The 27,055-nt window shown below is 40.3% G+C and overlaps 1 protein-coding gene and 1 long non-coding RNA gene across 7 annotated transcripts in view; both read right to left on the bottom strand.

Annotated features, from left to right (window-relative positions):
- The window catches only part of LTBP1 (latent transforming growth factor beta binding protein 1), a 455,261-nt gene that overhangs the window by 376,766 nt on the left and 51,440 nt on the right, over positions 1-27,055 (bottom strand). For all 6 annotated transcript variants that reach the window (XM_040224607.1, XM_040224608.1, XM_040224611.1 and 3 more), the window contains exon 3: positions 26,718-27,015. In XM_040224607.1, coding sequence (XP_040080541.1) covers positions 26,718-27,015 — 298 coding nt within the window. The remainder of the gene's footprint in view (positions 1-26,717; positions 27,016-27,055) is intronic.
- LOC120851659 lies at positions 21,961-24,829 on the bottom strand. The gene is made up of 2 exons (XR_005718378.1): positions 24,081-24,829; positions 21,961-24,046 (listed from the first exon to the last, which is right to left on the bottom strand). It is a non-coding gene; the product is annotated as an uncharacterized LOC120851659 (long non-coding RNA).

The following is a 27,055-nucleotide window of genomic DNA, read 5'->3' as shown; positions in this document are numbered from 1 at the left end:
AATTCTAGAAGCAAAATTCTGGTGAACATTTACTCACAGCCTGAAAGCACACAATGTACAAGGCCATCGGCCACAATCAGAACAAAAATCAGACTGCAGTCTCAGTCCAGTAACAATTGCATATTATTATACTCTGTATCTTACGAGCCTAGTCTATTGAACGCGTGTAAATAATGACACTGAAATTACGACTAATTGATAAAAGACTTAAAGACTAGGGAGAGGTGAAAAAAATCAAAACAGAAATTTTAGGTATAAAAATATGTAATATTTGAAAAGGGTAACCCCAAAAATGACAGCAGGTATGGTAGAACTCAATAGAGAATTAGTAAACTAGAAGAGACTACCCCCACGTGCAACACAGAGAGCCAAGGAGCGCATGAAAGAGAAATTGAGAGAAAGTTTAACAGTCGTCTAACCACACTTACATAAAATGAGCACTGGAAAGAGGCACTAGTCCAAGAAAAAAAATGACTAAGAAGCTTCCAAAAGGCAAGAACATAAGTCCTCCCATTCCAATAAATCCCAAGCAAGATAAATTTTTAAAATCCGAAACGAAAAGAGAGATTACCTATAAAGGGACAGGAACCAAGCCAACGATCAGCTGATTTATCAACAATTAACAGGGAAGTCCGAAGACTATGGAACAAAGTCTTTCAAATGCTTGCCAAAACATTAGTTGTCAAACTACAACTGCACATCCAGGAAAAAAAAAAAAATTCAATGAAATGAATTTTCACCACCTGATTTTCTAGAAGTGGCACTTTAAGAAAAAATTATCCCAAAGAGACTAAAATGCAAGTAGTAATGGTGAACAACAAAAACAAAAAAGGGTCAATACGTGGGAAGATCTAAATAAGCGTTAATTATATGAAGCAATTATATAATATTTAATTTATAGAATTAAAGTTTTTTTCATTGAAATGTTGAAAAATAACAGCCCAGACCTCTGGAGGGAGTGATCCAAATGTAAGCATCCTACAGCCTTATGCTATTTTGGTTGGAGGTAAAAATACTGAATACCTTTTGCCTTTGTTAATTTAAACACACGTTGTTTACTTGGGGTAAACATCTAGGCTAATCACTAAGAACAGCAAAGAAGTATATCATTGAAAGCACTTTGTGATGAGAGAGGAAAGAACAGCAGAAAAGAAACTAAATCTAAAAAGTAGAATAAAAAGAAAAAATCAAGGACAAATAATACAAAATGTCAATTAAAAATAAGTCATCCTACATGGAAAATACCTAGATAATTTTATAAATGAGTCCTACCAAACATCCAATCTTATACAAAATTTTCTCAAGAAAGGAGAGAAGGAACACTTCACATCTCATTCTATTATGCTAACATCACCTTATACCAATATCATAACAAAACAGTGTGAGAAAGCACCAGTCTCAGTCACGAATATGTATGCAAACTGAAAGATTAAAAAAGACATCACGGCCAAGTGATGTTTATTATATGAATGCAAGTTTGTTCCAACATTAGCAAATCTTTTACTATAACTCCCCACATTAAAGATAAAAGGAAACCATATGATCAAATCATATGATCCAGTTCAATATATGTAGAAGATACTTTTGGCATTCAAGCAATACAGGAGATCTCCTTTAACTTGATAAAGTGAAAGTGAAGTCGCTCAGTCGTGTCTGACTCTTTGCAACCCTTTGGTCTGTAGCCTACCAGGCTCCTCCGTCCATGGGATTTTCCAGGCAAGAGTACTGGAGTGGGGTTCCATTGCCTTCTCCAGGGATCTTCCCAACCCAGGAATCCAAGCCAGGTCTCCCGCTTTGTAGGCAGACGCTTTACCATCTGAGCCACAAGGGAAGTCAACTCAATAAAGGCTAACTGCAAAACACCTACAGCAAATGTGGTGCTCAGCGAATAAAGACAAAACTCTTATCAAAATAAGGAACCAAACTTACTAATATTAATCCGTCTCACAATGAGCTGGGAACCCCAGGCAATGCAGAAAGGCACAAAACTTACAGGTATGAAGGTTAGAAAAATAATGTCTCCCCACAATATAATTTTCCATAGAAAACCCAAAAGAATTAGACAATATACCAGAATTAATAAGTGAGTTGAGTAGTTTCAGTGTACAAAAAACATGCAACCTCATTTTTTTTATGAAAGCATGTTTGAAAATGAAATATTAGGGACAATTCTACTACTAAAGCAACCAGAAATATAAAGCCAATAGGTCTCACAAAAGATCCACAAGAACTTCATGAAGACAGTTATAAAAATGTGTTAAGACATGAAAGAGCTAAATAAATAGAGGGACTACTTATGGACAAGAAGAGTCAGTATCAAAAAGATGCATATTCATCTCAAAATTATATACTGATTCAATACAATAATCAAAATTCCAGGCAGATTTTTTTTTAAAGGTGTGACAAGTTGATTCTATAATTATATGGAACTGTAGCTGAACAAAGAGGAATCGCCTACCAAGATCTACTATATTAATACAATTACAGTTCTTAAAGTACTGATTCCAGGATAGAAACCATCATTAACAGGATAGAAAATCCAGAAACAGACTGACATATATTTAGAAACCTGCATATGACAAATACAGCATCACAGTTCAAGGATAGGGGTGGAAGTGGAGTTTGTCAATAAACAGCACTAAGGCAGAAAGTTACCAATATGGAGCATATATAAAATCACACCATATGCAAAAAATCAATTCCAGGTGCACTAAACAAATGTGAATGGAAGAGCTTTTAGAAAAGAAAAATAATCTGGGGGCAATGAGAGAGGGGAGGATTTCTTAAACAAGATAACAATTTATAAAAGAAGATATTGATCAATTTACTCCATAAGAGTGATTTTAAACTCTTGTGATGAGCTTGTCTGTAAAAAGGAAAAAGTCATCTCATATAAGAGAGTATGTGAAAAAATTTTCTAAAACGAAAAGCTTTGTGAAACAAAACTTACTGTTAAATACAAGTGGAATACTTGGATGTTTTCTTGTTTCATTCAATAAAAACTTAATATTTGACACAAGACTCATAAAAAGTGCTCTTAACTGTTGGAAGCAACCCAAATGCCCATCACCAGGAGAATGGATATAAAAACTGAGGTATATTCATATAATGGAATTATATAAGAAGGAAAAATAAATGAATCCCAACTACGAAGCATCAGGAAAATGAGGGGCTCTCAGAGCGCTGTCCCGAGGCCAACAGCATCAGCATCACCTGCAAGGTTGTTAATCAGGCAAACTCTCCTCCCGAGATCTGCTGACTTACTCACCCTGCAATGGGAGGCCATGGTTTTGAAAGGCCTCCCGGTGAAATCTGGTAGACTCGAGTTTGAGAGCCACTGCTACAAAGGGCAGAAAAGCTACTCTCAGAAGAAGACAAACAACATACTTATGTTAAAAGTGAAAAAAAAAATTGCTACTGAAGTAACAGTGTTCAGAAGTACCAAAATACAAGGTAAAACTATATACGGAGAAGCAGAGACTGATTCATATAAATTACTTTGTTGGAGGGAGAGGGTAAGGGGATGAGAAGGGCCACATGGAGTGCCTCTAAGATAAGGTAGTGTTTTACCCAGTTAGACAGACAGTGGGTATGAGCATTTTGCTTTTTCATTATCCTTTATAAACTCTGCTAATGAACTATATTTTGTAAATATGATTAGTAACGTAAAAATGCAGGGCTGGAGTAGGAAAAAGGTTAAGAACAATTACGAACATACAATATAGCCCATATGAATTAAATTCTAACAAAAGGTCTAGAAAACAATTTAAGTACCTAGCAGGTGTTGAATATTTATAGACTATTAAATATTTACAGTGATTCATGTGTTTCTTCATTCTATTCTCCCCAATTTTTCCATAACGCAAAAAACGATCCAAGAAGAAATATTTTTATAGACAGTATAAACAAACAGTCTATAATTTGGTGCCCACTTCACCATCACTTCCATCTTGAAGCTTAATCTTTTTTCCAGACTTAAAATTCAAATCTTAACTAAACACACAGTATAGCCTAAGGGAAGATACGAGTTTTCAATTCTGGTTTCAAAATGTATTTTTCTCCAACTTTCCAAAAACATTTCCATGAAACTCTGTTCAGTTCTGTTTAATGACTTTTCACACCTAGGTATCAAGGTATCTAGCCAGTAAGAAGTGATTTTTTTAAAGTGAAAGCAAAAAAAAAGGTTATCTATGTAAGATTTAGTATTAAGTAAAACAAAAAAACGTACAAACAAAATGTGTAAATCATAGAGACTGCCCTAAGAAACTCATTTGTTTCTAAATCATTTTCTCCACTAGCAATGTGTTGTTAAAAATCATGAAAGAATAAAGCATCATTCATATAAATTAATTCTTATCCATCTGCAACATGGGACTAAGAAAGCTGGCTTTAACATCCAAAGAAACGCAATTATGCACGATGAGCGAAGGAGGTGGTTCAAGGTCACACTGCCAAGAAATGACATATTCCAGTGGATTCAAACCACCCTATTCAAATTTTGGCATCCTTTGGTGTAAAAATAAAACCCAAGTTCATTGAAAAGCAAAGCTTGCCACCTGCTGCCCAATGGCAAAATCATAAAAGTTCAACTTATGTTCATATGTTTTGACTTGAACTCTTTTATGAATTGATTGGTATGGACATTTGCATTTTGTATTCATTAACTCCTACCAGTCTTTTTTTTTTTAAAAGAATGTCAGCCCCAGTTTTTAACCAAATGCTATTTCAAACCCTCTACAAAAATCAGCTATAACCGGTGCACCTAAAACAAAAGAAAAAAAAAAAAAAAACTTCCAAACTATCATACATGTTGTGTATATAATAAGTCGACCAAACTGCAGTTGTGTTTATTATAGTATCCAGACCAGGGAAGAATTCCTTTGAAAACATGCCAGCATTGTCCCAGGCTTCCATGGCCTGTCATCATTCTAGAGAATATGGAATACTAAATCCATTTTCTGATCCACACAGACTTTAAAAATCAAACATTAACAGTTTAACTGCAGTGTATATACATTTATATGATAAAGTTTTAGGTAGCAACCCCACTAACCAAAAAGAAAAAAAACCACCTCTAAGATTTCACCCCTGCTTTGTCAGTGCTAAACATTTAAACTCTTAAGTATCCTCATTACATTAATGTCAACAAGCATTTCACAGGTTAAAATACTCCCAATATTTTTTCATTTGAATTTATTCTAAGAAAATCTGAGAGGTAAAACCATTTAGCCTTTTTCCCCCTTAAACAAAGACAACAAACCTACCAATTTTGCCTCATCCTTCAAACTCCATATATTTGTCTATCCAGGCCTCTCATCCCATAAAGACAAAAAAAAAAAGACAGATACAAAGCACTTTTAGGAAAAAAGTGAACCTTTGAATTTAGAGGGTAAACACCATCTGAGACAAAAAGAGATGTCCTGAAAATTCATCACAAGTCAGACCAAGAGAGACAGAGTGCAAGGACTCCTCCATATACGCACTTTGTGCCCAGAAAGCCAGGCAGGCGCGGGGGCTCCTGGGAACTCTACAAGAAGCAGTCTCATCACACCACATGGATAACTCCTAAGGCCCTTCTGAAATAACTTTAAAGGCTTCTGCCTGGGGAACTTGTCCATATGCAAAATAATTGAAGTTTTTTAGTTATCTGGAAACTGCTTTAAAGCAGTCAATAAAAAATAATTCATTTTCAAGATAGATGGCACCATAATGTTACACAATTTTCCAGTGTGCATTTTTTTCCTAAACACTAGAGGCAGTGTCTCCATACAAAAGGAAGCCAGTCCAGCTGAAGCCAGTCAGCATTCAGATTCTGCTCTTCCTGGGAAATCTCCCACACATAAAATGCCCCCCTTCTTTTCTGTGGTTGGCTTACCCTTCAAAAACTCTACAGAAGCTATTAACTCTGCACTATCATTGCTCAAAGCTTCTAATCAGGCAAAAATCTCCTTTCTTTCTCATTTAATTGCCCACACCTGCAGTGGTTTGAGATTGAAAAGCTAGTTAGGGGTTAGCTAGATCTTCCCCCAGTACTGGCTACAAGAAGGGTGCCTGGCATGATGTTACAGCAAGCTAATCAGCTAATTAACCAATTTCAGGCCTTTTAACACCAGAACTGGACTTTGATGGAAGAGGTCAAATATTTGACTGAATATCAGTAGAGGGAATTGCATTATAGATGTTTTGTCCTATAAAGATATAACTCTTTACTAAAAACAAATAAAAATTTAACTTCTCATTCTAGAAATACTAGAAAGAGAGGAGGAAAAACATAACAGATATAGAGTATTCACTGAAATTAAAGAATTATTTAGCCACTAGCATGGTACCTGGCACATAGTAAGTACTCAATAAATATTTGTGATTCAAAGTCACAAATCCTTCCCTTTGGTTTCTTGCTAAAGAATTCCTAATGGGTTGATCAAATCTTTATTTTGTAAAAGATCATCCTAAATTGATTTGAACCCTAATGATGATATACATAAGTTTTTTGAAAGAAGCAGTGGGTTTGGAAAGTATTTCTGATTCTGTGAAAGAAAATACTACTCTCAAGTAGCATGTTGCTGGACTGATTACTTTACAAAGCAAATCATAAAACCTTTCCTAGCAACCCTAGGCCTGAACAGCTAAATAGCATATACAAGTGAAGTCAAACAAAACTGCATTATTTATTATTTAACACTGTAGAATAAGAAATAACACAATTGTTTCAGACTTGAGTTTTTTATAGTTGTTGTTTAGTCTCTAAGTCATGTCCAACCCTTTGGGACACCATGGACTATATAGCTCAACAGGTTCCTGTCCATGGGATTTGCCAGGCAAAAATACTGGAGTATGTTGCCATTTCCTTCTCTGGGGGATCTTCCCGACCCAGGGATCAAACCCACGTCTTTTATGTCTCCTGCACTGGCAGGCAGGTTCTTTACCACTAGCACCACCTGGGAAGCCCTTCTTTACTACATCGGTTTAAATAATAACTAATGATAATACAATCCAACTAGAAACTAGATAATGTGACCCAACTAGAAAGATATTTGAAGCCTATCAATAGACCTTTGTGTGTACACACGTGTGTGTGCATATCCGTGCATATGTATCAGACTCCTTTCCAGCTCATCACAAAGACATCGTGGAAGATGTGGAATTTCAATCCTAGCAGAAGAGGCATATAGCTGAATTGATCATTCCTAGCATAGCATGAAAACCACAGAGAAGCTGCACAGAGATTTATGCTGGAAGAGGCAGAGATCACATGAATGGCAAAAGCTGTTGAGACAACAAAGGTAAAGGAAAAGAAGAGGAGTCTGATGAACACTTGAAAAAGTAAAAAGGGACCTCAATTTCTGTACAAAGAGTGATGCAATGTCACCAAATATGTTCTGAAATGTCAGCATGATCAACATAGAAGGAAATAGAATCTGGTTCTGATTACAGATGAATGAATTTGAATACAGGGATAGAGCGGAGTAAGAAGGAACTTTTCAAAGACAGCCCCACATTTTCCCATTCCTCACGTGGATACAACTATATATCATTTGATTTAACACATCTACAGAGAGAGAAAGAGAGAAACATACATGTAATTCCTTAGCCTGGATCGAAAGGAACTATTTTCTTGACTTCTGGTCTGTATCCCTTCTGTTTTAAAGAAAATCAAATTTGCTCTCAAGAAGTTACTATAAGGGGTAGGTAGGCTCAGCTTCTTCAGGCACTGTTTTCTACCATCTACCCATCAACCACAGGCCTCCCCTCCCACAATCACAGCACCGCACCTGATCTGACATCCCACAGGTAGGTCTTATTTCTCTATCGACTAATATCTCTTATTTCTCAACACAAAAAGATCCTCTCCCCAATTTTCAGGGCTTTCTATAATCTGGATCTGCCCATCCCATCCTATTTCCTGGGCTTCCCTGATAGCTCAGTTGGTCAAGAATCCGCCTGCTCTTCTTCAGTCACCTGATGAGATTAATCTTCTACCTCTCCTTGGGAAACAGGAGACTCATTCTCACCATATCTTCCATCTTGTTCTTTTCCTTTACTTAAAAGCCAGCTGCTCCTTTATTATTCTAAGTCCCTCAGATTCTAGTATGCTTTCCTTTACTCCAGTCCTCATTGATAGCCCACCTCCTCATTCTTCATTTGAATTTATACTTTACCAGTCAACTGGGTAACTACTTAACTATATTATTAACATTTGTCCGGCATTTTAGCGTGATCCCTCCAACTGGAGTGCCTAGTACAGTACCTAGCACATGGTCTGCTGCTGCTAAGTCACTTCAGTCGTGTCCGACTCTGTGTGACCCCATAGACGGCAGCCCACCAGGCTCCTCCGTCCCTGGGATTCTCCAGCCAAGAACACTGGAGTGGGTTGCCATTTCCTTCTCCAACGCATGAAAGTGAAAAGTGAAAGCGAAGTCGCTCAGTCGTGTCCGACTCTTAGCAGCCCCATGGACTGCAGCCCACCAGGCTCCACCGTCCCTGGGATTCTCCAGGCAAGAACACTGGAGTGGATTGCCATTTCCTTCTCCAGTGCATGAAAGTGAAGTTGCTTAGTCATGTCCGACTCTTAGCGGCCCCATGGACTGCAGCCCACCAGATTCCTCCGTCCATGGGATTTTCCAGGCAAGAGCACTGGAGTGCGGTGCCACTGCCTTCTCCGAGCACATGGTCAGCACCCAGTAAATCTTTGTCTACAGAATGAATGAATCAGCTATAGTTAATTAAAGTTCTGGATTGTGGAAGTGAGAATAAAGCTTCTAACTTCATCAAGGAAGATGAGCCTGGCTTAAGGCAACCAGTTCAAAATGTTCAAGAACTATTTAGGCTTGGAAAGTTATAGATGGTTCACGAGAACCAAAAGATGTCTGTCTTTGTTGATTGACAAGCCTCCCATCGGACATTAGAATTCTGAAATAAATTACCCAATGAGTCATAGACTATATTCTTGTCCTCATGTGCAAGTGGGAATTTTCAAAAATCCAATTTAAGAAATTTATTCCAAATTGGGGCATAAAAAGATTCAATAAATACTAATAACATTCTTTGCATTCTTTCCACCCCTCTTTGAGAGTTCTTGAAATGTTTAACAAAGGGATTGTTAATATGAAAAGAGCTCTTATAAATTAAAAAATATATAATTATAGGAACATGTGATATAAATTACATGTAATTTAAAATGTGGTAAAGGATGTAAATAGATTATTCACATAAAAATACAGAGGGCTAATAAATATGGGAAATGTTCTAACTCAGTTTAAAAAGCTAAGAAGAAAAACTGAAATTATTCTGTGAGCATGTGATAATTTATTTCATAGGAATATTCAAAACCGCTAAGACTTTACACACTATAATTTACTTACCAGTCTTATTTGACAATGACCACAGTTACTCTGTTCAAAGCATTAAGGATGTGAAACAAATATACATATCACAAATATACATCATATCACTTCCACATAAAAATCACATTAAATTAATACAAAAAAATATGGCAGCAAGAAATTAATCAAGGAGATTGCAAAGTGACTCAACCTTGCACAAAATATTTCTAATATACACACATTAAATTATACAATTATTTAGATTCCCAGCTCCCCTTTCAAGACATTAAGCCAATTAAGTTGTGAAATGCTTGCCTCATCTATGGAAATTAGTTTCTTAGACTTTTTTTTTTATTCCTTATGTAAACCAGGAGATAAAGGGGAACCACAGGAATGGAAGAGAAACAGAAACAGAGAGGAAAAAAGTTCCACAAAAGACCAAGAAGGAAAATGGTCATTTGTACCCAGGGAATGAGAAATGGGACAGAGAGAATGCCTCCTTTCAAATTTCTTTTCTCTGAGTAAAGTGCATCCTAATCTCCTCAAAATGTCCATGTCATCTTCCTGTCTGAGTTAAGAACATCCTTCCTAGAAATATAATTAGGAAGGATTAGCTGGTGCATAAAGAGGCTTTGAACAAATTAAGAAAGAATGATTTCTCACGTTAGATTCTGTCCATCAAATCTCCAAATACCAGCACTTGGCAAAACACCAACATCAGGCAAAAAGAAAAAGAGGCAATGCTTTAAAGCAATAACAGTGATACCCATGTCAAGAAAGCCCTAACAAGAGAATTAAAAAAAAAAAAAAAAAAACAAACAACCGCTGTACCTGTATCAGGCTAGCTAATTTTTTAAAATTTAGGAACAGCTTCTACATTGGTAACTTACTGTATTGAACTATCACATTTTCTTCATGAGACAATACACTTTGATTAAATGAATCTTGTTTTGAAAATAACTTTGTCCAATAAGAGTAGTTTCCTTGAGATTTCATGCAACTGCTAAAATTTTCCACTCTTCCATCCTTTCTATTTATATTCAGGCTTCAAAATTACTGTTTTTTATTATTTTGGTAAAAAAAGAGTCATGGGCTTCCCAGGTGGCCGCTAGTGGTCAAGAACCCACCTGCCAGGGCAGGAGATGTAAGAGACACAGGTTCGATCCCTGGGTCAGGAAGATCCCCTGGAGTAGCAAATGGCAACCTACTCCAGTATTCCTGCCTGGAGAATCCCACGGACAGAGGAGCCTCTAGGGCTACAGTCCACAGGGTCACAGAGTTGGATACAACTGAAGTGACTTAGTGCACAAACACACAGAGTCAGACCATGGCGTACAAACGAGGGCAGGAAGAGCACGGACTAAGAGGTCATGTTCAAGTCACAGGTCACTGCCACCTTCCTGTGTGACTCTGGGTAAGGTTCTTGCCCCCTTAAGCAATAAAACTTTATGGTCTGTGCTGGTTGAAAAATGTGGATGATGAAAAAAAAATCTGTACCTAATACACTCTTGTTCTATTTTCTGTTATGCTCAAATAACTTTCAAAAGGGACAAGTTGAATTATTCCTCCCAAGGTTGAATAATCCTATTCAAAGATACTGATAAAATATTTCTCCTGTGTTTTACTAAGAGCTAACTCTATGAATAACATCACTCTGGAACCATATGAACCCTGAAAAAAAAAATAGAAGTCTGCCTAAATGTCCTTGTTTGCTTTCTAAGAGAGTTGAGCCAATCTTGAGTCAGGTTCAAATCAATTAATATTTAATTAAGTACTCGTGAGTACTTCGAGCTCATAAACTGGATTGATCTATAGTGTCAGTTTCAGTAATTTCCCCAAGAGACTGGCTGCCTGGGCTCTGCTGTCACTTTCTCGTTTTGTTAACATGCCTTATGTCTATTACAGGCACTCCAGGAAGTGTAAGGAGCAAGAAGACTTGGCATTACAATGTTAAAAAGATAACACCCAGATAACTAAGTGGAATCTGATCAATGCTGGTTCCCGTAACATGCAGAGATGTTAGGATGGGGTCCCATCATCACCTAGAGGTAGCCCAGAAGACCAGGACGCCAGGACTGAACTGCTGTCCTGGAACAGTAAGTGGGATGATTCAGTGAACTTCTGCCTACTCTGATCAGTGACATATTGAACTTATCTCTTCTGATTATTTTGAGGAAACTGAGGCAGCTCAGAAGATGGGTTAATGTCTGCATTCCTGCGTAATCAGACTTTTTGATTCAGAGCAGTTGTAATACCACCTACATTCATTTGTTTGCCAAGTAAACACTGTGCCTGGTAGAGTAAATCACACAAACAGAAATGAATGCTACGAAGGGAGGAGATGGGAAGACGTGGTACTAGGAAAGCATCTTTCAGGGAGTAAGGGAGATATCGGGGAATTCTTTCCCTGGGAAAACAGATCAGGGGAACGAGCAGGTGTTAACAAGGAGGAGCATGTATGTGCACACATGGCTGCAGCCAGAGAAAGCGCGTCAGGAAGAAGCTGGGCCCAGTCTGGGAGCTGCCTGTAACATAGCGACAGGCCGGGAAAGCTGAGACCACGGAGTCCCACCCCCTAGGCATGTTGTGTGTTCCGTCACTTAGTCATGGCCAATTCTTTTGAGACCCCCTGGACTGTAGCCCACCAGGCTCCTCTATCCATAGGGTTTTCGAGGACAGAACAATGGAGTAGGTTGCCATTTCCTCCTCCAAGGGATCTTCCCAAAGCAGGGACTGAACCCCACGTAAGGCAGATTCTTTACCACTGAGCCGCCTGGGAAGCCCCATCCACTAAAGAACTAATCTTTACCCACAGAGCACCGAGAAGCCAGTGAGACTCTTATGCAGAGCAAGACAAGACTCACATTTTGAAAAGATCCCTCTATTCTGAACTAGACCTCATACTTCAGAAAGACCCCAGCACCTGGCATACAGGGGGACAGTCAGAGTCTTTCCACCCACTTGTGGAAAAGCCCCCTGACTCTGATGGGTACAAGAACATTCTCCAATCCACGATTTAATGTCACCCAGCCCTTCTGGTTCCTCCTGCTATCCCCGATAAACACAATTTGTCCAAAAACTGCAGTCCTAAAAAGTGAGGGACATTTTTTCTGGACTAGCAAATCCAGGGTTTTCTTTTCTCCATGGAGTTTGAGTAGACTTTCTTTCTACTTAAAACTTCTTTTCTGTGGACCCTAGGATCAGCTCTTTCTGCCAGGTCATCTCTAGTATGATTACAGATAAATAGGTAAAAAATATACTCAACTTTGAAAACCTCAGTGAAAATATACTAACTTGAGGCATATTTACCACACAAGTTATTTAACTCAGATTTTTATTTCCAACTCACGCACATGTTGCATAATGTGAGGTGTACTTGTCGCCTCCCTCACAGAGGACTCACGTCTTATAGGTTCTTCGGCCTGATCCCAGGCAACTCCAGGGCAGAGCATGTTACAAAAGTTTAGTCTTTATAATTTACTCTACACTTTTCTCAAACACAAACACACACTTAAGCCAAGAAAAACAAGGAAAGAAGATTTAGAGCAACCCCAGAGACACTTTGGAAGGATTCACGGGTAGTATCTACGGAATGCCAAATATATCCAAATGTAAGGAGGAATCTTTAATCTGCACAACCCACAATCAGGCCCTGAGCACCATTCTCATGCTTGGCATCCACCACGCAGGCCAGGCCTAAAGCTCATGGGTCCCACATGTGAGCCAAACGGTGTTTTGTGCCAACTTCTTATCAGTGGATGCGTGTGGGTTTCAATCCCAGTTCCATTGTCCAGTCGCAGCAAGTGCTCTGACAAGTAATTAATTCAACTTCCAGTGCACAAATTTATTTCAATGCAGAAGAATAATCACACAGGAAACACTTTTTCGGGCTCAAGGGCCCCGGTCTAATTGCTGAAGGGAGGGATATTCCTGGCCCTCTCCCCACTCCTCCCCAACGTCTGCCCACTCCTTCCCCACTGCCCCCCACCCCAAGAAATCAGAGTCCACAGGCCTCTTTGTCTACTGGGTGGGGCCATTATATGTCAACAGTGGTGTTGACTTTTCAACCTCTCCTTCCAGGAGGCTAAGAGCATGAGGACAGACAGCTCCTCCTGGTCCCTGCCATCTCTAGGCTCTTGATCTCTTGATTCCCCTCTCCCTTTCATCTACCACAAATGCCTGAGTGTGCTGGGCCCAAGATTTCTGAGAACACTGGGGGCCACATACAGGCCTTCAATCTATGTGGTGTGTTTCCATCGAACATTATACGAGTCCTCTCTCTGCTCTTCACTAATGAATACTGTGATGATTACCTACTATCCCTCTGATGATGGCTCACTCGAGAGTAGCAGAGGAGACTGCCAGAACAAAACCAGGTCCCTGGTAAAAGTCTGTGGCAGCCAGAATAACAGCTCCCTGTAGATGCCCACATCCCAATTCCAAGAACCTCTATGTTAGGTTACATGGTAAAGGGGAACTAAAGTTGCAGATGAAATTAAGGTGGCTAATCAGCTGACCCTGTGATGGAGAAACTGTCCTGGACTATTCTGATGGGCCCAATGCCATTACAATTGTCCTTAAATGTAGAAGAGGGAGGCAGAAGGAAGAACCAGAGAGCGGCAGTGAGATGGACTCAGCCCAAGATTATCAGCTTTGATGATGGAGAAGGGGCCACGAGACACAGAATGCAGGCAAGCTCTAGAAGCTGGAAAGGGCGAGGAAACAGATTCTCCCCTAGAGCCTTTGGAAGGAAGGCAGCCCTGCCAGCACGGCGATTTTAGTCCAGTAAGACCCATTCCAGACCTCTAACCTCAGAATTATGAGAACAGATTTGCACCATTTGAAGTGCCTAAACTTATGGTCATTTGTTATAGCAGTGATGGTGGTGATAGTCGCTGAATCCAACTCTTGCAACCCCATGGACTGCAGCCTGCCAGGCTCCTCTGTCCGTGGGATTTCCCAGGCAAGAATACCAGAGTGGGTTGCCATTTCCTTCTAGGAAACTAGTAAAAATGCCATCAAAGGAAGAGGCAGAATAAAGAGGCTAACTTCACAGACTGCCTAAATTTGAATACTGACTCTACACTTACTAGCTGAGTGCATTTAGGCAAATTATTTCATCCTTCTGCTTCTGAATTGTTCAATCATATGAAGTGGGGATAATAATGATAATGTCTATCTCACATTCCTTTGAGAGGGTTAAATGAGATAATACTCAAAAATAATTTTAAAAGCCACCTAGCACAGAATAGACAAACAATAAATATTAGCTCTTATTATTATACTGCACCAAAAACTATCCTGATTTCCAGCAATTAAACTGGAGAGCAAACTATCCCAGCACTTGCCCTTTTCAATTGCAAACTTTGAGTTTCCACAAAATTTCTTATATACTTTTGACCGGAACATAAACCCAGGCATTCACTGGTTCTGTCTCAAAAGCATTCTTGGCCAAGGCTTCCTTATGGGGCCCCGCAGTGTGCAGACAGCGTGTGGGACAAAGTGACTACCCCGACTCTCCCCTGCATCTCCACCCCCACACCACAGTCTACTCTTCCTGCCAAGCCCTGCTCAGGAGGAAAAGATTCTTTGCTTCCAGTTCCTCAAACACTCTCTCACCCCATCCCTTTCCTCATGTGACTGTTTTTCTCAAAATACCAAACAGCACTGACCAAGAGAAACGAACAGGATCAAACTTCACGTGATGGAGCATGACCTCCTTCTCCTTGACGCTGCTACATCGAGTTGGGCTTGTTTTTCTGATGACTTAGTTCACAAAGGTCTTTTTTTGGAATTTGCATATGTCTACAGCATTCTTCATAAGAGCCAAAAACTGGAGAAGTTCCAAACATCCATCAAGTGCAGAACAAATAATAAGTAGCAGTATATTTATATGATGGAATCATCTTTGGAATGTAAGTGTGAACTACAGCCACACACGATCACGTAGATGAATCTCATACATCACAGTGAGTGAAAAGATACACACTGGGATTCAATTATTGGTGTGTGGTTGTTGTTCCACTCAGTTGTGTCTGACTCTTTGCAACGCCATGGACCGCAGCGTGCCAGGCTTCCCTGTCCTTCACCGTCTACCAGAGCTTGCTCAAACTCAAGTCCACTGAGTCAGTAACACCATCCAACCATCTCATCCTCTGTCATCCCCTTCTCCTCCTGCCTTCAATCTTTCCCAGCATCAGAGTCTTTTCTAATAAGTCAGCTCTACACCTCAGGTAGCCAAAGTATTGGAGTTTCAGCTTCAACATCAGTCCTTCCAATGAACACCCAGGACTGATCTCCTTTAGGATGGACTGGTTGGACCTCCTCGCAGTCCAAGGGACTCTCAAGAGTCTTCTCCAACACCACAGTTCAAAAGCATCAATTCTTCGGTGCTCAGTTTTCTTTACAGTCCAACTCTCACATCCATACATGACTACAGGAAAAACCATAGCTTTGACTAGACAGACTTTTGTTGGCAAATCAATGTCTCTGCTTTTTAATATGCTATCTAGGTTGGTCATAGCTTTTCTTCCAAGGAGCAAGTGACTGTTAATTTCATGACTGCAGTCACCATCTACAGAGATTCTGAAGTCCAAGAAAATAAAGTCTGTCACTGTTTCCATTGTTTCCCCATCTATTTGCCATGAAGTGATGCGACTGGATGCCATGATCTTAGTTTTTTTGAATGTTGAGTTTTAAACCATCTTTTTCACTCTCCTCTTCCACCTCATCAAGAGGCTCTTTAGTTCCTCTTAGCTTTCTGCCATAAGGGTGGTGTCATCTGCATATCTGAGGTTATTGACATTTCTCCCAGAAATCTTGATTCCAGCTTGTGCTTCATCCAGCCCAGCATTTTGCATGATGTACTGTGCACATAAGTTAAATAAGCAGGGTGACAATATACATCCTGACGTACTCCTTTTCCAATTTGGAACCAGTCCGTTGTTCCATGTCCAGTTCTAACTGTTGCTTCCTGACCTGCATACATTCATTTACATAGAGTTAAAACAGACAGAACCAATCTCTGGTGTGAGAAGTCAAGATAGCGGCTCCTTTTAGGGAGAAGGAAGAGGGCAGATCTGGAAAAAGAGGGTATTTGTGGTTCTGGCAACATTCTACTCTGATGTGGATGGTACTTCCATTGAGTATGGGATAATCAGCAAGCATGTGTACTTTTGACCTGGTTCTCTTCTGTATATAACTTCAATTTAACTTCTACTTTTCAACACACACACACACATAGGACTTCCCTGGTGATTCAGTGGTTAAGACTTCCCCTTCCAGTGAGGGGGTATAGTTTCAATCTCTACTTGGGGAGCTAAGATCCCACATGCCTGTGGCCAAAAACCCAAATATAAAAACAGAAGGAATATTGTAACAAATTCAATAAAGACTCAAAAAAATGGCCCACATCCAAAAAAATATTTAAAAAATAAAAACTAAAAAAATTAGAAGCACACACATAAAATGATAAAAGTTCCTGGCTCATAGTCTTAGTTCCCATCACATCCCTAAAGTGTCATGAATGCCTAAAATCACCAGACTAAGTTCCTCTTCTTCAACTTTCTACCATTTCATCTTTTTTTCAACATCATAAAATGAAGCTCAAAACCTTCATCTTGTACACTTCATGGGCAAACATAACAAAGAAGGCAGAGTATCCAAGAGAATAAGATCACTCCTGCAATATCAGTATTTAGGCAACAATCCTAGGAGGGACTTAGACATTATCAATATTTTTTTCTGCAAGAAAAAATCAACAAAAATGTATTAAATGTTTATTGTAGCCTTTCTATGTACCTATGTAGATACACAGATGACTGTACAAAGGGGAGGGTCAGCAGAGTTGGGGGGAAAACAGTAAGCAAGGGCCCCTCCAAAGTCTTCAAGATCATTTGAGGAAACTACCTATTCTAGTACTGACCATTTCCTTGGCTTCTTTAATAAATTCAGACCAGGTTCCAATCTCAACTACTAAGTGCTACAAAAAGCTTGGAGCTTCTCCCTAAAGTTTCACCTATTAGTGTAGCTTTATAATGAGTTTTCTTTTTTCTTTTAGGGGTAGGATGAGAAAGTCCAAATAAAGGGAATGACCTTATATTTCGTTGCTGTCGCTGCTGTTAATTAGAAGAGCAGAATATTTCAAGGAGCATTCCACAAAGTCTCCCATCCTTGTAGATATCAAAGCATACAGTAGTTTGTTTGTTTGTTTTTTTAAAGACTCAAACAACAGAAAGCTAAGGACAGGACAGAGATAAAGGCCAGTGTAGCCCTCTTCTCCATGGCACAGGCATCACTCAATGCTACTTCCTATCAACCTACAGGTGGTAAATGTGAAGTATCATTTCTTTTTTTTCTTTTCCCAAGTGCCTTTTAAAAAATTATTTAATTTATTTTAATTGGAGGATAATTACTTTACTATATTGCCATGGTTTTTGCCACATATCAGTATGAATCGGCCACAAGTATACATGTGTCCCCTCCATCCTGAACCCCCTCCCGCCTCTCTCCCAACCCTATTCCTGCAGGTTATCACAGAGCACTGGCTTTGGGTGCCCCAGGTCATACATCAAATTTGCACTGGTTTTCTATCTTACATATGGGAATGTATATGTTTCCATGCTATCCTCTCAAATCTCTCCTTCTCCCACTGAATCCCAAAGTCTTTTCTTTACATCTGTGTCTCCTTTGCTGCCCTACACATGGGATCATTGGCACCATCTTTCTAGATTCCATGTATATGCACTGATATACGATATTTGTCTTTCTCTTTCACGTTTACTTCACACAGTATAATGGGCTCTAGGTTCATCCACCTCATTAGAACTGACTCAAATGTATTCCTTTCTATAGCTGAGTAATATTCCGTTGTGTATATGTACCACAACTTCCTTATCTATTCGTCTGCTGATGGACATCTAGGTTGCCTCCGTGTCTGAGCTACTGTAAACAGTGCTGCGATGAACACTGGGGTACATGCATCTTTTTCAGTTTTGGTTTCCTCAGGGTATATACGCAGCAGTGGGATTGGCTGGGTCATAGTTTTAGTCCTTTTTTTTCTTTTTTAAGGAATCTCCACACTGTTCTCCACAGTGGTTTTATCAGTTTGCATTCCCACCAACCGTGTAAAAGGGTTCCTTTTGCTCCACACCCTTTCCAGTATTTACTGTTTGTAGACTTTTTGATGATAGGAAAAGGAGTACGTCATGGCTGTATATTGTCACTCTGCTTATTTAACTTCTATGCAGAGTACATCATGAGAAACGCTGGACTGGAAGAAGCACAAGCTGGAATCAAGATTGCCGGGAGAAATATCAATAACCTCAGATATGCAGATGACACCACCCTTATGGCAGAAGTGAAGAGGAACTCAAAAGCCTCTTGATGAAAGTGAAAGAGGAGAGTGAAAAAGTTGGCTTAAAGCTCAACATTCAGAAAATGAAGATCATGGCATCCGGTCCTGTCACTTCATGGGAAATAGATGTGGAAACAGTGTCAGACTTTATTTGGGGGGGCTCCAAAATCACTGCAGATGGTGACTGCAGCCATGAAATGAAAAGACGCTTACTCCTTGGGAGAAAAGTTATGACCAACCTAGATAGCATATTCGAAAGCAGAGACATTACTTTGCCGACTAAGGTCCGTCTAGCCAAGGCTATGGTTTTTCCCGTGGTCATGTATGGATGTGAGAGTTGGACTGTGAAGAAGGCTGAGTGCTGAAGAATTGATGCTTTTGAACTGTGGTGTTGGAGAAGACTCTTGAGAGTCCCTTGGACTGCAAGGAGATCCAACCAGTCCATTCTGAAGGAGATCAGCCCTGGGATTTCTTTGGAAGGAATGATGCAAAGGTGAAACTCCAGTACTTTGGCCACCTCATGAGAAGAGTTGACTCATTGGAAAAGACTCTGATGCTGGGAGGGATTGGGGGCAGGAGGAGAAGGGGACGACAGAGGATGAGATGGCTGGATGGCATCAATGACTCGATGGACATGAATCTGAGCGAACTCCAGGAGTTGGTGATGGACAGGGAGGCCTGGCGTGCTGCGATTCATGGGGTTGCAAAGAGTCGGACATGACTGAGCGACTGAACTGAACTGAACTGACTCTGACCGGTGTGACATAATACTTCTCTGTGGTTTTGATCTGCATTTCTCTAATAATGAGCGATGTTGACCATCTTTTTTATGTGTTTATTAGCCATCTGTATGTGTGAAGTATTATTTCTTTAGACCTTTGAAAGTGGAACCCATCATCTCAAGGTGGACTTTAAAGGGCCTTCCCTATATTTACAAAATAACTGGTGTAGTATAAGCTCACTTGATAAACAGAGAACACAGTTGAATTATGGCTGTCTTAAAAGAACCCAACCCTGCAAAAAAGATGACAGAAAATGGATCATCGATGCCATTAGGTAAGTCCAAGCCCCCTGCCCTGGTCTGAGACAGGACAAATCTAATTCTTCCATAGAAACTAACCACCATCCTTTGAAACATCAGGATATAAAATGATGAAAATAGCCATCAACAGGGAAGAAAAGAAGACTAGATTTATGTGAGCTCTGCAGATAGATTTGACATCCATATCCTGAGTAAAACCAGACTTCCTCCTCAATCTCAAAAGAGAGGTAACTGGGCACTCTGTGTCCTGTGCAAGCACCTCCTCCTGTCACAGTACAGATAACAGCTTCCCATTTGGCAAAGCAGTGGTCATTTGTCCTTATGTTCTCTAAACAACCAGAAGATATCAGCAGCTGAAGAATGCCCCTAACGACCTCCACCTCGTAGGTCCAAGGTTGGTTCCTGTGACAGCCATCATGATTAACAAGGAAAAAGACAGATATTTCCCACAAGTCAAAACAGCCTCACTGAGCAGAACTGAGGGCTGAAAGCAAACTCTTGTTGGAAACTTCAACACACGTGTAAAAAATGATACTGACAGGTGATGAAAAAGCTCTGGGAAACAGAACAGTTTTGATTTTTGCTCCTCTGTGAAGTTCCTGGCCACAACACACAAGCATTAACGCCCTTCCACATCGAGGACTAAAGACAGACATTGCAGGTGCATCTGTGACCTAACAAGGACAATTCCTGAGTAAATACTGAAGCTATGTATAGTAAATTGATAGCTATATATGAACAACATCTATAGGACGCAATTATGAAAGTACCCTGAAGAGTTCACATGGACTTTCCAAGGAATGAAGGATTATAAAGTGACTCAAAAGTTTAAAGAATGAGAAAAATTACTCCCAAAACTTATACACTGGAAAATGAGGCATCATTTGGTCTTTTCTTTAGCTCATGGAAGGTCCAAGATGTGGCCTGGAAAACTGGAAAAAAGAACACTGTAATAGTAAACGTCAATGAAAAGCATGAATGGAATTACCAGCTATTGCAATGACCACGGCCAGAATGCCCTGACCAAGGTCTTTCCAAACCAATACCTGACCAAGTGGCCAGGTATGTACCACTGACACCCACTCGCTTTTAGTCCCTGATGGGGTACAGAGGATGATCTTGGCTGCTGCTGCTGCTAAATCACTTCAGTCGTGTCCAACTCTGTGCAACCCCATAGACAGCAGCCCACCAGGCTCCTCTGTCCCTGGGATTCTCCAGGCAAGAATACTGGAGTGGGTTGCCATTTCCTTCTCCAAGGCTATTCAGCCATAAAGCTCTGTCAGAAATCATCCATTCACCAAGTATCAACTATAAAAGATCTTGAAGACTCATGAAATTACCAAGAAATCTTTAAGAACAGCAGAATAGAAAGACTTAACGTCCTCCCTTTCTTCCACAGTCCCAAGCCTAGATAATACCTGATTCTCGTTTTCTTTGCCTCCCACCAGTGATTAGGTGCCCTGATGGCTCAGACGGTAAAGACAGTAAAGAATGCCTGCAATTGGGGGACCAGGAATTGATCCCTGGGTTGGGAAGATTCCCTGAAGAAGTAAAGGGCTGCCCACTCCAGTATTCTCGCCTGGAGAATCCCATGGACGGAGGAGCTTGGCAGGCTACAGTCCATGGGGTCACAAAGAGTCAGACACGACTGAGTGACTAACACCAACACAAGAGGTCTTTAACAATAACTCCTGGGACTTCCCTGGTAGTTCAGTGGCTAAGACTCTGCACTGCCAATGCAGGGGGCCCAGGTTCAGTCCCCGGTTGGGGAACTAGACCACACATGCCACAGCTAAAGATCCTACATGCCGCAGTGAAGACTGAAGATCCCACACGCGGCAACTAAGACCTAGCGCAAATAAATAAAAAAAGTTTAAGTAGTTCCTGAGCTCACATCCTTCCTCTACATTACCAGCACTACTTCATCTGTTACAGAGTCACCCTCAAATTACCAGTTACCACTAGTCCTCATCCATTTTATGTGCTATAACCAGATTAATCTCCTGAGGCAGAAGAAAAATCCTAGCAGTCTTCCTACTTGAATCTTTCTCTTTTTAGTTACTTTTTATTACAGAAAGTTTCAAAAATACATTTTTAAAAAGGATTGCATAATAATTGTGTGCCTATCATCTAGCTTCAATAATTAGCCCCTCAAGACTTGTTACCTCTATACCTCAACCCACTGGGTAATTTCAATCAAAGCTCAAAAATCATATTATTTCATCTGTAAATAGTATTATTTCCTTAAATGATGACAAGGTCATCATCCCAGCCCTCCAAATCAACAATCACTCTTTTATAGCATCAAATTTCCAGTCAATGAAAGCATTTTCATTATTGTCCTGTAAGTCATCATCATTATCTTTTTCTTTCATTTGCAGCTTGTTTGCATAAAGAGAGACATAATCTAAATATTGTGATTGGTTAATCTGCTTCTTAACCCTCTTTTAAGCTATTTAGGTTCCCCCTTCATTACTTTTTCTATTTTGTTTTGTGTCTTTTCAGAATTGTTTTTGTTGAAATTGTAGTCTTTAACTTGGTTTTTAACCAATCTTTAACAACTTTCATTACCACTAGTCTTCATTTATATCAAGTTTAAGTTTCAATCAAATGATATCCTAAATGTGGTCATTTTAAAATACATTCACGAATTCTTTGCTATTTCTCTCTTCAAGCAAGCTATTTCTCTCTTATTAACTACAGTCCCTTTGAGAGTGGACTCAACTAAGTGACTCATTTCTAATGAGCAGAATAAGGTGGAAGTGAAGGTGTGTCATACAGGACTACAACGGCCCTGTGGCTTGGGGTTCACTTGCTCAGGAAGAAGCCGGTGGCCATGTTGTGAGGATGCTCAGGCAGCTCTGTGGAGAGTCCATGTAGAAAGGAAAAGAAGTCTCTTGCCAACAACCATGGCAATGAGTCACCTTGGCAGTGGGTTCTCCAACCCCAGGCGAGCCACCCCTGCTGACTGCAAACTCACAAGAGACCCTGAGCTAGAGCTTCCAGCAAGCACCTCCTGGATTCCTGACCCACAGACTGTCAGACAACAAATGTTTATCCTTTAAGGCTGCCACATTTGTAGACATCAGCCTACACATCAGTAGACAACTAATACACCAGTCTTTCTGGTGTCACGTCATTGTTTTTCCTAGAAATGCTCTTCTCCAGTTCTGTGTGTCCAAATTTAACCATCTTTTCAATGTCCTCCGCGTCCTCCATGCTCCAAAATCTGTAAATGATTATTCCTCCCTTCAATTTCTTAAAGAACTTTGTATCTGGTTCTAAGTCAAGCTAAAACCAATGTGGCCAAAGGTTAAACAAATTCATCTAACCCTCACCTGCCTAAAATGTGTAGTTTCAACATTACAGTTTTACTAAAGTCCCCATTCCTTGAATAGGCCAGGCATATATCCCCTCTGGAGCTTCTGCCCCAGCCCCACACGTCTCCATGATTCATACCCCCACCTCCTCCTCACTTAAATATCACCTTCTCAAGAGAACCTTCCCTGACAGCCTATCAAAAGCCACCAGAGCCCTCTCTCCCCACCATCTCACACCCACCCCACACTCCCTGCCCATCTTTGTGCTTTTATTTTCTCCACATCACTAACCACAATCTAAGATGTTTTAAATGTAGCACTCATTATCTCCCCGCTTCCAGACTATAGGCTTCAGGAAGGAAGACACTGCGTTTAGCTGTTCAGGGCTACACCCTGAACCCCTGGAACCATGCATAGTACATACCATGTGGTCAGTAAAAACCTGATCAAGACTAAATGATCAAGACTGCAGCATCTCACATGCCACGTTAGGGATGTGACACTAACCACATTTCGATATTTTAAGTGTCTTTATGTCTACAAGAATTTTTTTTTTCCCACACCTCTCAGTATGGTCCTCTCAGGGATCTTAGCTCCTAGACCAGGGATTGAACCTGTGCCCCCCACAGTAGAAGCACAGAGTCTTGACTATTGAGCTGCCCTGGAAATCCCTGTCTACAAGCATTTTTTGGAGCTTAATCAATTTCCTCCTTCACTAGATAAAAACAAAACCAAAGCCTGAAACACCATAAAGTAGGCAATTCAACAAAAAGCTGCTTAAGAATGGTTACATTTCTCAAACGTAGCCAAAGTGATCCTATCACATGTGCCTCCTTGGCAGTTTATATTCCAGGTGATCATGTCCTTACCTAAATTCATCCATGAGTCAACCACGCCGCTCCCTTGGCACCCCTCTCAAGTGATAACATCTGTCATTTCAAAATCTCCTTAAGAACAGAACTGGGTCTTATACATCTTAATACTCCCTGCCAGATAACAGGGCAACCTAATAATACTCTCTGCCCAGATAACAGGGCAACTGACAAAGGTTTATTATGAAAGCATCAGAATTGTTAGCATCTTGGGCCATCTCTTCTCCTCACCCAAAAGGACACAGTAGTAGGCACACCCATAAACACACGCCTGTAACAGTATTATCATGAAAAAAGCATCTTCATTCAGCAGATGAAGTCTCTAAAGTATATTATCTAATGACTTCTATTTTCCGAAAGCCAAATTAGAGCTGAAACCTTAGCCTCCTCTTTGACTCACAACATTCTCGTCTAAATTACACTGCGGCTACCATAAAAAGAAAGAGTGAGGAGGAGGGAAAGGTTGCTTCTTTATCTGACATCTGACATCTGATTCTCAGTAATAATCCACATATACACATCATAGAAGGTCACATTCTAACAGGGGATGGTGATATTCAAGATGAATGATGTTGCTTATAAATGACTTCACAGTTTATACTAGGAAAAAAAATAATTGCAATGCACAGCAATCTGACTCCTGATTGCCAAGGCATATTTCAACACAGAATTGTTCTTTGTTTTTAAGATACAGAACAATGCTGGAAGAGGGCTGTCTGGCTATGATATAATCAAAGTTTTATTTCATTTCAAAGATGCATAGTTGAATTTGTGTTCTGACACACACAAAAAGGGCTACTATCCTTTGGAGAAGGGGTCAGCAAACTACACTTCAAGGGTCAAAGCTGGCCTACAGTCTGTTTCTATATGGCCAAAAAGCTAAGAATGATTTTTACATTTTTTAATGACTGAGAAAAATAAAACTATTATTGGATGCCATGAAATTTATATGAAACTCAAATTTCAACATCCATCAGTAAAGCTTTATTGGAACACACACACACTCATCCACTTACACATTGTCTCTGGCTGTTTTTGTGAGGAATTGAGAAACTGTCACATAAACCACACATCCCAGTTCCATGGAGCTCCAAACAGTTACTATGCAGCCCTTTACAGAGAACGTTTGCCTCTGCCTCTGGGTATGGATGCTGGAGCCTGGCTGCCTCCATTTAAGCCTAATATATTATATTCTCCTTGCTGCTGCTCAGTTGCTTCTGTTGTGTCCAACTCTTTGTGACCCTATGGACTGTAGCCCACCAGGCTCCTCTGCCCATGGGGTTCTCCAGACAAGAATACTGGAGTGGGTTGCCACACCCTCCTCCAGGGGATCGTTCTGACCCAGGGATCAAACCCGTGTCTCCTATATCTCCTGCACTGCAGCCGGATTCTTTACCACTAAGGCACCACGGAGGTCCATATATTCTCTTTATTCAGCCTCTATCTTAACACTTATATTCACTTATTAACTGTGTAAGCTTGAACACATTGTTTAGCCACTCTGCGCCTCAGTTTTCTCATATGTAAAACGGGGTTAATAAAGGCACCCACCTGCTGGGGTGTCATTGTGAGTTTTAAATGAATAAAACATACAAAGCATGTGAAACAGGACCTGGCAAGCAGGAAGCAGTTATTGAGCACAGGCTACAACTACCATTCCTTCTTGCTGAGGGCGACAGGATACGTTTTCAGATGAAATAGTAGCAAAGTGGTTAGATTCCAGGGCAACATCCCAAATCTCTTCATCAAGGTAGAATTGAAGTAGGAGGCAAGAAGGAATGAGAGGGGAGAAAAATAAAACCAGAAAGAAGAGAAATGAGGAGGGAATAAGAGAAAGGAAAAAGTTATCAGGACCTCACTCAGCAAGGACAGTAGGTGGCCTATTCACAGGAGAAGTATAAATTAGGATAATTTCATCTGTAGTAACAGATTAAATCACTTCTGTGGGCTGACGGGATACTAATCACCAGGTGGAAGCTATCTCAAGGGCTGAGGAGGGAAGCATTCAAAATTCTAAGCAAGTGACTTACAGATGAACTGCTGGGTCATTTTTAAGTTGAGCACTTCCTGTATTTTACATTCCTAGACAAATGACAAGTGATAGCTATAGTAAATTCTGCATCTTGTTATCCACATAGAGTAGCTAATTAAAAGGAAACGATTTGTGTAAGGACCCTGTCTTTACAGAGTTCTCATTTTGTTCCGAATAGCACTGACTTCCTAATGCTTAAAAAAAAAAAATTCCTATAAATAAAACACAAGCTTATTCACCAAAAATGGACCTGCATAGCAACTGGGAGGTAAACAGGGTGTTTACTAGAAGATACACTTCACTTGCTACTGAGGTAGAATAATTCTCTTTCCCAAGATGCACTTTCATTTGAATCCCTTCTCTGTGCAAAGCTGAGTTCGTACCTTTTCCATGTACCTATAAAATCACACTTCTCTTTTTGCATTATGACTTCAGAAGCTTTAAAGCACCCCTCACCTCAAAAAAATAAAGAATTTTTTTAACTCCACCATAATCAAACAACTATATTATTCCCTTCCACCCTTGATCCCCTTAATCCTCACCACTTCTTTGCTTAATGCTTATGGTAAATCTTCCCTGCAGAGGCTAAACATACATTATCAACTATTTTAGAGAGACTTGATGTGTAAACATAAAATGCAAAATCTGAAGGAAAGACATTATTATCCAAGTGATTTCTGCAAATTGTGCTAGAAAAGAAGAGTGATTTAAAGCAATGCATCCAAGAGAATATTAAGATGCTCCCGAGCTGGAGGTAAGTTCAAAACACTCACTGAGAATGGATCTGCTGGGAGAGTCCCACTGAAGGCTTCGGCTTGAGGGTCAAGGTCATCTGGGCCACAGGACTGACTCTTGGTAGAACGTCTGCCTTCTTAGACGAAGTGTGCTTTGCAGCTTGCTCAGGAGAGACCCAGGAGGAAGCGGCCGCAGTACTCTGCCCTCCAAAGACTGGGGACGAGGTGTCCCGGGCAGCTGTTGTCTCACAGGCTTTGCCCTTGGTCCCTGGTTTACACACACAGAGCTGAGGTCGGAGACACATCCCTCCATTCTGACATGGTGGAACACAGCTTGCTGTGGAAAGACAACAGAGGACACATTTTGCAGGAGAGCA

The sequence above is a fragment of the Oryx dammah genome, unplaced genomic scaffold (genome assembly GCF_014754425.2).
Source record: "Oryx dammah isolate SB20612 unplaced genomic scaffold, SCBI_Odam_1.1 HiC_scaffold_25, whole genome shotgun sequence".
Classification (NCBI taxonomy): domain Eukaryota; kingdom Metazoa; phylum Chordata; class Mammalia; order Artiodactyla; family Bovidae; genus Oryx; species Oryx dammah.
Note: the sequence above shows the minus strand (reverse complement) of the source record. Positions and strands in the feature narration are given on the sequence as shown.